A 12,957-nucleotide genomic window follows, 5' to 3' on the forward strand; every position below is an offset into this window, starting at 1 on the left:
AAGTCAAGAGTGTGCGCAATGCCATTTTTATGCAATTCTGGGATGTTTTTTCAAGTGAAAATTGGTTGACGTGTACATGGATACCGAGTATGTGCAATTCTTAAAAACGTGCCAAGTAGTGTGCAATTCTGCACTTTCCCCTCTGAGTCTAGCCCCAATAACAGAAAAGTTGGTAAAATCCTAGTATATGGTGCAGTCTTGGCGCGATTTTAAAAATTATCGCCAACACCAAAAATTACCAAAAGAACGTCTATGTATCTATATATAGTGATAGTACACTATATACATAGTAACTATATACATAACTATATAAATTATATTCACTATATACATAACTATATAAATTCTTTGAATACCAGTTTACTACTTATCGTATATGTCCCGTTTTTACTGCTCCTCATAAAAGTAGCCAAATCCCGTGTGCACCGGATACTAGGATTAAACCGAAAAGTTTTAAGCCCTAATGTCATAGCTTCGGATTTTTACTAAAGGTATCATATATGTTAAAATTAGCATTTAATAATCTTTTTCCTTTACATGAAAATATATAAAAAATTACTCGCTTTGAGAATTAATTTTCAGAAGCCTATTCAAATTAGTTTAAAACAAACTTTAAAATTAATAAAAAATACAAGAAAATCTATGCACAAGAAGAAGTAACAAATTCCCCGGGAAATGGAAGGCAGGCACGTAGTGAGCTCAGATTTCGAACAAAATATCCATATCAAGATCACTAGAAATATCACTGTTTAACTCTGTAGAAAATGAATCATCACTCTCATCCATGTCACTAATTTCATTTACCATAAAAGTATATTCTTCTCCATAAATTCATAGATTGATAACATATTCTCCAGGTTTTAAAATTATAGAACATGTGAGATGCACTGGGAGACCAACTTGCATCTCTGCAACCCCCACCTTTGCACGCGATAAGAGCTTCAAACTGTTTTTCTTTTTAAACACAATTTCTTACTGCAGGAACTCAAAGACAATGTAATACACAGCATGAAAATCATTGTAAAGCTTTTGTTTCAGTCATAGATGACCAAACACTTTATGTTTTTAGTGTGTCTAAAAATTTGCAACATCAGCTTTTGCCTACTTCACTTTATATCACATTTCCTGTGTTCTTATTTAAATTTATTTTGTTGCAGAAAAAGACATTTCATCATTTTGAAGGCATGGCAAAATAGAAATCTTATGCAAGTTCCATATTCTTAGTTGAAAAATCATTTCAATTACATGAGTTTTTTGGTTGCTTCTTAAATTTTTCGAGTCGGTGTATTACCAAAATTTGCGTAATATGTAGTTTTTACTTTATTTATAATATGGCTGAAAACTCATTTTAAAAATTTTTTAATTGAGTATTTAATTATTTATATAATTTTTGCTTTTGAAATGAAATATTTGATGTTAATAAATTGTGCAGTGCCATGAAAATGTAATTTTAAAGACTATCTTTGTAATAGAATTTTAAAAGGGAAGTCTGCATAAGTTTCCCTGCAGTTTTCGCTTGAAAATACCTTAAAATTGGCATATAATCTGAAAATTTATTAAATGCCAAAATTAAAAGGCTTGGTAATTGCTAATGTGTCTTTTGTCTTTTCTAACCCAAATGTACGTTTTTCTTGTTTCTTTTTTAGCTTCCTGATTTATGCCAAATTGAAACACTTATTAAAAGCAGTTGGATGACAATTTTATGTTCAGTAAATTGCTAGGAATCAAGTTTTGAGGATTGTTTTAGACTTATGCCATAGTTTACAAAACCACAATAATTTTTCAATATTTTTTTTTCCTTATGAACAGTGACAAATGTTATTGGAATATAACATAATAATGATGAAACAATAAGAAAAAAATAGTACCAATATTGGAAAAATATTTGCAGATAAAAAATATTAAAAAAATTATGCTGAAGTAATATCATTTAGTACTTTAAGTAAAAATGTGAGCAATCTTTTAGTCCCCCCTCTGAATAAAGTGTATTTTATCTTTATAGAATAAATAGCAACTAAGATATTTGTTTCCTTAAATCTTTTAAATAGCAAAAAAATGTACATGTTATGAAACAAATATGGCCATCACACAAAACTAAAAACAAATTAGCAAAAATAATGCCTTTAAAAAATGTATTAGGAAAAGTTACCAAAAACTGGACTTTTTTCAAAATGGTCTAGTTTCTAGTGCTGTATCACTTAATATGGAATATGTGGAATATGGAATTATGTGTTATATCAGAGATTTTTGTGGCATGCTGTCTTTACAGACTGAACTAAAGTTATCAGTGATGTTTTAAAAATCATGATTTAAATATGTGTGCATTACAAGTAATTGCTGGTTTGTAATCTCTGTAGAAAAAGAAGAAGTATGAACCCCCAGTCCCTACTAGAGTTGGCAAAAAGAAGAAGCGACAGAAGGGACCTGAGGCAGCAAGCAAACTACCTTTAGGTAAATAGAAAATGTTTAAAAGATGTCTGTTTATAAAAAAAATGGAACAACTTTTGTATACCCCCTCAGTTGGAGACAAATTTCTCGCCAAATGTTTGACAAGAAACTCCACAGTGCCATATTACTATCTAAATGTTTTGTCTACATTTTGAACTTTAAGCATAAAATGTCTGAAAAAACGTAATTTTCACACATGCAAAAACCATGTTTTTAACACGCAATTTACACCAAAAATCCAAAAAAAAACAAAAAAAATTGGTACTTACGTATTATTGCAACCAGGTTGGCGCAATTTGTAAGTTTGAGTAAAAAAGTATGAATAGAAAGAAAATGTGCATTTATTAATTACAATTATATTAAATTAATAATTTTTAATACAGTTTTTTATATTATTTTCTTTTAAAATAAAAAATAGCAATTAAACCCTTCCGGTTTCGAATTTGAATAAGTTGCAGAATTATTTTTTCGGCGGAAATCTTTTGGCTATTGCTTTTAGCACTGATTGAAAACTGTCTTCGCCATTAACAGCTTGAGCTTGCCGCCATATAAATTCGATAAGGTATGAGTCAAGATGATGACGGGCTGTTCCTCTCTGTTTTTTGTTGCGCCATTTGGCTGAGCCCCTCATGCGCTCTACATATTGTGTGTGAACGCCCATGTTGGGATCCACAAAGTTATATTTGTGATTAACAGTTCCATGCAGAAATCCAGCATTTTCGAACTCACTTGTATTGTATTCGTTCCACCAATCCGGATAAATGATGCTTCCTTCCTTGATTTTTCCATTAGGGTAACGGCGCTTCTGTTAGGTACAGTAACCAAAAAAGTCTCTTTCTTTTCTCGGCAAATTCCGCCGAAAACCCATTGCTGCGGTAGTACACGCCCAGTGTTATTTTTTCTTTTTACAAATAAACTTTCGTCTATTTCCACACACGTAGGGTCGCCAGATTTGGCGATTTATGCAAATTTTGGCCTGGTTGCGTTAATACGAAAGTACCAAAAAATTTTAAGTAGCAAAAACGTTACGTTTCTAACCGAAAATATTTGGCAAGGATCCATGTACACAACAATCTGTTTTAGCTTCAAAGAAAATATCAGAGAATTGCACAATCCATGCAGCGAAGAAATTTAGGAATTATGTGCACCTCTCTAAAATAAACTAACATAGCAACAATAAATTTCGAACAATACCATGTACACAGTGTTCTATTTTAACTTAAAAAACATCAGAGAATTGCACAATCTAGGCATTGCGCACAAATTGACAAAATAAACTAAAATAAATTACAAACAATTCAAAAAAACAACAATAAGGACGGAAATTCATATCAAAAAAACAATGAACATAACATTCTACAAAATAAGAACAACAATAAAATGAAATGCACTTACCATTGTGAATGCTTGAACAGCAGAATCTATTTCAAACATTAGCAAAGCAACAATTCAAAACGAACACAAACACTTTCATCAAATATTCTGCAAACAAATTTTCAATTTATCCCACTCAACATTTCTTGCAGTTTTCACAAATTTGTTGAAAGGATCTTCTCCCATTTCAGAATGGTAATGGAAAGACATATAAACCACCAAATAAAACTCAAAATTGCAATTCCGATTATAAATAGGCAACATGGATTTAACATGCCGTCACGTACTCTCTATCGTATTTATATGACAGCCAGACTCACTATCCACAAAATTGATACTATGATTCACAAACAAATGTTCAAAACTTTCTTTTCCTAAATCCTTGTAGAATTCCCAGCCATCCGAAAAAATAGTTACTGAAATTTTGCCACCACGTCTTTCATTGCAACATAAACCATTTAGAAACACCCACCAAACGAACCAACCAGCAAATAAAACCACTAGAGTAAAATCAAGTTTCAGCATCAAAAGGTTGCGATACAAACAACATCTCAGCACGCGCAATCGCGCCATAAACTAGCACAGAACACATATAGCCACATTTGGCGACCTGAAAGCGTATATAAGAGTAGTACCAAAGAAATAAAATTTAAAAAATCTTTTTATTATGGAACCGCATTTTGATATTTTAATGTACTAAAATGAATAGAAAACACAAATATTTAATACTTGATTGTAGCAGATCTTACCTAGTACTTCTTCCTGTTTTCATGTTTTTTTTTTTTTTTTTTTTTTTTTTTTTTTCCCCTAGTTACTCCACACACTAGGTGTCGCTTGAAGCTTTTGAAATTAGAGCGTATAAAAGATTATTTACTTATGGAAGAAGAATTTCTGCGAAATCAAGAAAGGTTGAAACCTCAAGAAGAGAAGCATGAGGTGGGTCCACCCCACCCCCTCTTTCATTTTTCATTCTGTTTTTGAATCTTTGAATATTAACAAAAATATTGATTAATATATATTTTGTAAAACAGGAACACTGACTTTACAATTACATATTTTAGGAAGAAAGATCTAAAGTTGATGATCTACGTGGGACACCTATGTCTGTAGGAACATTAGAAGAAATTATTGATGATAATCATGCTATTGTATCTACATCAGTGGGAAGTGAGCATTATGTCAGCATTTTGTCATTTGTCGATAAAGATCAGTTAGAACCAGGCTGCTCTGTGCTGCTTAACCATAAAGTAAATTATAAGTATATAATAATTATTATCTTGATATGTATAATTTTTTATGTACTTCCAGTAGCATATTTATTATTTTTGTGTTCAAAATATAAACTTTTAAGCCATTTCTTAACCAGTGTATTTCATGATAAATTGAAGAAAATTATGTTTGTAATAAACCATCTATTACTATAAAATTTTTGAGAGATTAATTATTTTGGTATATAACTATAGACATTTTTTAAAGGTATGTTTTGGTGGTAAAATTTCATGTTATCTTTACTGGCAGTAATAGGTAAAGTTTGAAATTTATTCAAAGATTTCGCCATTATAAAAATAAAAGTGAATCTATGAAGTATAATAGAGGAAATGAATTGATATTCTGATTACTTTATTAATATAGGTACATGCAGTTGTTGGAGTTTTGTCTGATGATACTGATCCCATGGTAACTGTTATGAAGCTTGAAAAAGCTCCACAAGAAACTTATGCAGATATTGGAGGTTTAGATCAACAAATACAAGAAATCAAAGTAGGTTTTCTGTCTTTAAAACATCTGAATTGAGTGAAACTGACTTTTTTGTTACTTAAGTTGTTGTCAAAATAAAAAACGGGGGGTAGAGTAGACTTTAAGGTACCCCTTGTATTATGGCAAAGTTGTTTAATTTATCGCCAAGTTGTTGTTTCATTTATGGTAGCCTGAGTAGTTGAATGTTATGGAAACCCTATTGTGACGTAATCGGTTGCATGATTCTGGGAAATTTTGAATCATGGAATGTTTTATAAGCGTTTTTTGTGGTGTGTGTTGGTATGATACTTTAGACGGCAAAATGGCCAAATGTAGTAAGATTAATTTGAAGTTTCTGTACGATTTGGAGCGAAAGGGGAAAAGAGCTTTAATTAACTGGTGTGTAAATGAAGGTTTACTTAGTAGCCATTATAAGTGTCCTGTATGTAGGAAGGATATGTGTCTAGTCGAACATAAAAAACCATTTAAATAGATTTGAATGGGTTTGTAGAAAGAAAAGTTCAGATGGTCACTATGTGAAGCGTTCAGTCAGAAAGAGTACCTGGTTTGAAAAAAGTCATTTGAGTATGATTGATATTTTGATTTTTACGTGGCTCTGGGTGTACGAAGTGAACTCAAAAATCATGGTAAGTGAATATTCGCTTTTGGTAGTGCTTAAATTTATAACATGTTTTTCTTTTTTTATGTTATTTTATTGTTTGGTTTAAAATGTATTTTATTGAGATTATGTATTTTTTGTTTGCGTATATTGTAGAATTTGGTGCCCCTTTGACTTTTTAAGTGGAAATATATCGATGTGTACATGGACAAAGTAAAGGGTGTGCGCAGTACAAGTTTTTGCAATTCTGTGATTTTTTTTTAAGTAAAAATAGGTCGACGTGTACATGGATAAAGTTAAAAGAGTGTGCAATGCCATCTTTGTGCAATTTGGGGATTTTTTTTTAATAGAAAATAAGTCAATGTGTACATGGATACCGAGTTTGTGCAATTGTTTGTCTTGTTATTTTGGCTTTGTGTAGCGGCGAATTTTGGTGCAAAAATTGCCGCTTCGCAAGCCAAAATAACGAGTCAAAGAATTGCACAAAATTGGTATCCATGTACCGCCCAAAATCGCCAAGGGGTACCCTAAACTATACTTTTACCAAAACAGGTTTTCAAGAAAGTTAACATTAAAGAGAAACATTCTTATTTATCTCCATTATGTTTAAAAATATCTGCCTTTTACATTAGCATTTTTTTAATATCTTGATTGTTGTTAGAAGATGCTTAATGGATTGTAGAAATTAACTTCATAAAGCTGATACGTAATACATAGAAAAAGTGCGGTCACATCAGACTACAGAATTTAAGTGTAGTAAATTTTTTGGAAATTTAGAAAGTCATTGAGCAAAGAATTTAAAGATAAATTTTTTAAAGTTATTGGAGGTATTTGATTGCAGAATTTTTAGAATTTAGAACCTGCAGGGATTGCACCAGGTGACAAAAGTACCTAATCCCAACTCTGATGATGTATAAAATGGTTTTTAATCTGCATCACTGTATATGAGGATATACTTTTGTTTCTTTAAAATATTAATTTCTAAATTAATTAATTTTCATATCAAAACATGGTATGCATTACTCTTTATAAAAATAGTAATAGTTTTTAATTTAAAAAAGATATTGCCTGCAATACTTTGTAATGCTTCAAATTAGCTATTAATAGTGACTTTCAATTACTTTAACCAGTAAGCATGCGATTACAAATAGCTCAACACTCCCCCTTAATTGCACATTATACAAAGCACAAAAGAATTACACAATTTTTAAACAGCTCAATGATAACATTTCATAGAACCTTCTGTGCCATAAATCATCATTCTTTACTGCTAAAGCTGTAAATAAATTTGGTGAAAAATCACTAAAATATTGTCCGCATTTGTCCAAGTATCCAAATCTAAAATGCTTGTTTTTGTTTTCGATATAAACTATTTCATTTTTAAATATTACACTCAAACCTGCCGCTTCAATATTTTTGACAGAAATTAATTGTCCGTTTAATTTGGGAACGTAAAGAACATTTAACATTATTCAACACCATTCTTAGTTTTACCGCAAATATCACCAATTCCTTCCACTTCTAAAACCGCCGACTTAGACGCGCACTTAACAATTCCAGTCTTAGGCTTAATTGAGGTAAACCATTCTTGTGAGAAGACATATCAGAAGTTGCACCAGAATCAATAATAAATTGATCATGCACAAGATTTCCAGCCATAAAAGATATTGCAGGGGATGCGTACTTATTACTATTTGAATTTGCCTGCTTTTTAGAATTATCAAAAAATTCACTTTTAAAATGACCAGTTTTCCCACAGTTATGATAGACGCAGTTCTTTTTGCTACAAAATTTAACAGAATGTCCTTTTCTTTTACAATAAGTACAAAACAAATCTTTACGAGCACTAATAAAAACAGAGTTATCTGTATTTGGTTTAGAATAATTATTTTCATTTTTATAATCAAACATAAGAGATTCACAATCAATAAGTCTACTTGTAACAAAATCTAAACTCAAATTATTGCTTGGCTGATTTTCTAGAGATGCCTTAATATTTTCATATTCCTTTGGCAAAGACATTAAAATGTAAATAATAATATCAAAGTCACCTACTTCAGAGCCAGAGACACGTAGACTACTCACCAGGTTCATTATGCTGTCAATATGCTGTCTCATTGACACATCCTTGGATTTCCTTATGGTAGCTAGACGCTTATGCATTAAAATTTGACTCACTGCACCTTTAGCGCTATAGGTAGTTTGTAGTTTCTTCCATATTTTACATGCAGTGTCTTTACGTTGAAAAGAAGCAATAACATTATCACTTAGAAGTGCAAATATTAAGGCATAAGCCTTTTTTGATTTCAAAACATCTGCAACTCTGTCCGCAACTGCTTCTGTTTTCAAAAACATATCCAATTCCCTTGCCGTAAATACTGCTCGAACTCTTCGACACCAAACAACAAAGTTATTAACACCGTCAAATGGCGCTACACCAAAAGTTTCCCTTTCACCTCCGAAAAAGATATCATTTACGATACACCAAATCAAAATAACGCGAACGATTAATTATTACACTGAAGGTTCAATTAGGGAAAATATCAGCGAATTCTAACTTTTGAAGGAACCACGCTCTGTTGTTAAACATAGAAAATGCTGTGGTTCGCAAGGCAAATATTTATTACTTAGATATGCAGAGATACATGCAAGCAGAAATAAGTACAAGCACTAGCAGCGATAAGTATTACCTAGTAGAGCGGTGTTTGCAACACCAGGGTGCCTAGGCCAGAGGCCTTACCCCTTGTAGAATATGTCTGGTTCCATTTAATATTATATTTACAGTTAACCGTTCAATATAAGCATATAAGTAATTACCCAAAAATTTTATATATATATATAAATTTTTAGGTCTTTAGAGGGTAAATTGCTGTTATGGTGGAAGCCCAGGAAAGCTGTCGAGCCATGACTACAAAGTTACATGGTAAGATGGTAAGTGAGTAAGTCAATAGTCTGGATCCATTAAGTACATGATACATGATTCAAAAAATATATGAGCAATAATTAATGATATATTAGAAGATAATAAAAATAAGAACATACATGACATCAGAAGCAGGTAAAAGGTGAGAAAGAGTATACACAAAGCAGGAATAAATTACATAATGTACACATTGAGCTGAGCAAGGGGACGATCAATATTCGCAAGATCGTTATAATCATATTCACAGATTTTGATGCAGAGATTGTCAATAATTTGCTGCCAACTGTGAAATCTTTTGGCCAGCCTGTAGTAGAATGATCTGAGCTGCATCATGCCCAGCTCTTCATGTATTCTATTATTCCTGATATACCATTCTGCGTTGGTAATTTGCCTTAGAACAATATTCTGACAAGCCTGCAGCCTGCCTCTGTTAGTTTTGCGTGTGTGGGCCCAGATAGAGCTGGCATAACAGAGTAATGGTCTGAGAATGGACTTGTAAATAAGTAACTTGTTGTCTATAGATAACACACTGTTCCGAGCAATTAAGGGGTTGAGTTGCGCTTTACGAACCCGGAACCTTTGGATAATAGAAGTGATGTGTGGGGACCATGTGAGTGTATTGTTGAGGATCACCCCAAGATATAGGACTTGCTTGGCCCAGGGAATGATGGTACCAAAGAACTGGAGATTTTTCTTGATCTTGGTTTTCCCAGTGAACAGGATGGCCTTGGTTTTGTCGACATTAACTGCAATCTTCCACTGGGTGAGCCAGGTCTCTAGTGCATGGATGTGATTCTGTAGTCGTTGTATTGCTGGACCAATAAATGCACTTTGTGCCAGGATCGCAGTGTCGTCCGCATACATAGCTAATGTTGTGTCATGTGTGGTGGGAATGTCGTTCACGTAAATGTTAAAATATGTAGGTCCAAGCAAGGACCCCTGAGGGACCCCTGCATGGATGGGGTGGAAAGTTGAGTTTGTGCCTGCTACATGAACGACAAAGTATCTACCTGTTAGGTAGGAATTGGTGATGTTAATGATGTATTCTGGGAAACCCAGAACATGTAACTTGTATGTGAGTGCTTCCAACAGACTCTATCAAAAGCCTTTGCTATATCAAGAAAAATTCCACCAGTGATCCTCTTGTTAGCCATTCCTTCAGCGATGGTCTCAACAACCCTGTAGAGCTGATTTGCCGTGGAGAGTTGCTTCCTGAAGCCGAACTGATGGGGAATCAGAATGTTGTTGTCCTCCAGGTGTGCGTTGATTCTTTTGAGCAGGACTGCTTCGAACACTTTGCTGATGGACGAAAGCAAGCTTATAGGCCTGTATGATTCTGGTTTGTTTGGTGGTTTTTTAGGCTTCAGTATAGGGACTATTTTAGCCTTTTTCCAACACTCAGGAAAGTATTGCCATTCCAGGATGATGTTACAGATCTTGGTGAGAATGAAGATGACTTTGACTGGCAGCTTCTTAAGCATGATGTTTGTGATGTTATCAATGCCAGGGCTCTTCCTGTTTTTGAGTTTCTTGATAATAGCTAGGACTTCTGAAGGTAAGGTTGGAATAATGTTGTCAGTGCGTGGGCTTGTAGAGAAAGTGGAATGAAAGTATTGTTGAACAGTGCTTTCAGTGGTGGAGTCATGAATGTTGTTAGTGCGAAATTGAGATTCCAGATGCTGCGCTAAAAGTTCTGCTTTCTCAATTTCGGTGTAATGGATCCCTTGAGGCCCTTTAAGGGGCGGAATGTTGTTGTGGCATTTTGTATACCTTTTGATGGCTCTCCATAGCGAGTTATCGTCTGTGGAGAGGTTTTGAAGGTACCTGGTCCAGCTGAGTTGTGCCTGTGTATTGAGTAGAGATCTGACCTCTCCGCAGAGTCTGTTGAATCTTTGTTTGTCCTCTCGGTTGCGGGACCTCTGGAACTGACGTCTGGCAGCGTTGCGTTGTCTGATGAGTAGTCTGAGCTCTTGGCTTCTGTAAGTGTGCCCCTTCGGCACAGGCTTTCTGGCTGCAGAGTAAGCATGAGTGATATCATCGGTGAAAGTCTTGATTAAACTATCAATGTCATCCCTCGATTGTACTGTGGGGGTTGTGTAGTGCATGTTGTTTAAAGTTTTGGCGAAGGCTCGCCAGTCCATGCGAAAGACTCTTGTGTCTGGTGGAGTATAGCTGCTGACGTTCAGAATCAGTCTGACCGGATTGTGATCAGAAGAGAGTTCGTCGAGCACAGAAATATCCAGCGGAGCGCTGGTATTTTTGAGCAGGAAGAAATCCAAGATTCCAGTAGAACGGGCAGTATACCGTGTTGGTGTTTTGGGAGCTGCTATGTGTAGATTCGCCAATTTGGCCAAATTGAAAACTACACGTCCTATGTCATTTGAATTATAGCAGTTCCATGCACGATGTCTAGCGTTAAGGTCTCCAAGTGAAAGTGAGAGTAAAACCTGCAAGTCCATATGGACAAGTTGAGGGTTACGTGTGGGTGGAATGTATGTGGAGACAAAAATGTATGTTATATTATTGCTTGTTATGAGTGAGATGACTGAGGCCTCAATAGCTGAAAGCCGTGGAATTGGAACAGGGTTGTGAGGAATGCAACGTTTAATAAGAAGTGCTGTGCCCCCGCCATGAGGGTTCTGAGCTGTAGCTGGTCTGTTATATCTGTGTACAGCATAATTCTGCGCAAAGATAGGTGATGAAGGGCCAAGGCGGTGTTCCTGTAGGAAGAAGATATCGGGGTCGTACTTATTTACAAAATCCCGAAGTTCATGAATTTTACGGGATAGTCCATTCGCATTCCATGTAAAAATATGTACACAATTATTCATCAAGTTATTCATTATTTACATTATTAGAGCCAAATATGTCCTCACAAATGTTAAAGACAACAAATAGCTTGTCAATGGCATTATTAGCTGCTTGTAACTCTGGCAGCCTGGCACTAATTTTACTAATAACATTGCCTACTGAGAGGCCTTTAAAAACACAGCTTAATTCTTTCAATAACTTAAAAATGTCCATAATGGCACTAAAGCCTCCCTCAGCAGAGGGGTTACAATTTTTAGCAATATCAACATGAGATTGTACATTTTCATTTTTACAAGGCTTAGTAGATGGCTTATTTACAACATTTTCAGAATTATCAAAAATAACATTTTTAACTGCCGCAGCATAGGTACGACCATTAGACACATGAGAATTTTGAACATTGGTTTCGCTCTGCTTGGGAGTGCTTAGGGTATCAGAACCAACTTTGGCACCTGCATTTTTGTTTTTAATAGTGTTGTTGACGGGGAACTTAGGGCACCCCCTATAATTAGCAGTATGCCCTGTTTGTAAGCAGTTACAGCATTTAACAATATCAAGCCTTTTGGCAGAGCATTCGACAGATTTGTGTGGCCCAGCACACTTTACACATCTTGGTTTAAATTTGCAGTTATCTGAAGAATGATGGAAGTGTTGGCAGTTGTGACACTGCACAACACTTCCGTTTGATTGGTAAACAGTCACTTTAACATAAAATCCCAGGAGCTTGACAATGTCATACACCTGCTCAACACCAGGTACATTGTTAATTTGGGCCTGATAGAGTGGCATAGGAACTCTGGTTTTTATTCTGTGCATTTGAGCGACTCGTCGAACCTTGAATCCTTGGTCTTGCAGGGCTTCGCTTATCTCTTCCACTAGGCAGTCGATTGGCAACCCTCTGATTACCACCTTGATCGGTCTGTCATGCTTTGTGAGTATAACATAGTGATCCACTTTTTTAGAGTCCAGGTAGCTCGTAACAATTCTGTGGTCATTTTCTGTAGCCGGGAAGATTTTCAGGAATTCTCCACTGACTTTGCCTACA

At 34.7% G+C, this 12,957-nt stretch overlaps 1 protein-coding gene across 1 annotated transcript in view; it reads left to right on the forward strand.

Annotated features, from left to right (window-relative positions):
- Window positions 1-12,957, forward strand: part of Rpt2 (26S proteasome regulatory subunit Rpt2) — a 49,779-nt gene that overhangs the window by 963 nt on the left and 35,859 nt on the right. Inside the window, exons 3-6 of the mRNA XM_035354529.2 lie at window positions 2,358-2,451; window positions 4,634-4,758; window positions 4,884-5,069; window positions 5,455-5,583. Of these exons, the coding sequence (XP_035210420.1) occupies window positions 2,358-2,451; window positions 4,634-4,758; window positions 4,884-5,069; window positions 5,455-5,583 (534 nt within the window). The remainder of the gene's footprint in view (window positions 1-2,357; window positions 2,452-4,633; window positions 4,759-4,883; window positions 5,070-5,454; window positions 5,584-12,957) is intronic.

The sequence above is a fragment of the Stegodyphus dumicola genome, chromosome 5 (genome assembly GCF_044657685.1).
Source record: "Stegodyphus dumicola isolate Sdum_Otavi_A_Nest chromosome 5, ASM4465768v1".
NCBI classification, from domain to species: Eukaryota; Metazoa; Arthropoda; class Arachnida; order Araneae; family Eresidae; genus Stegodyphus; species Stegodyphus dumicola.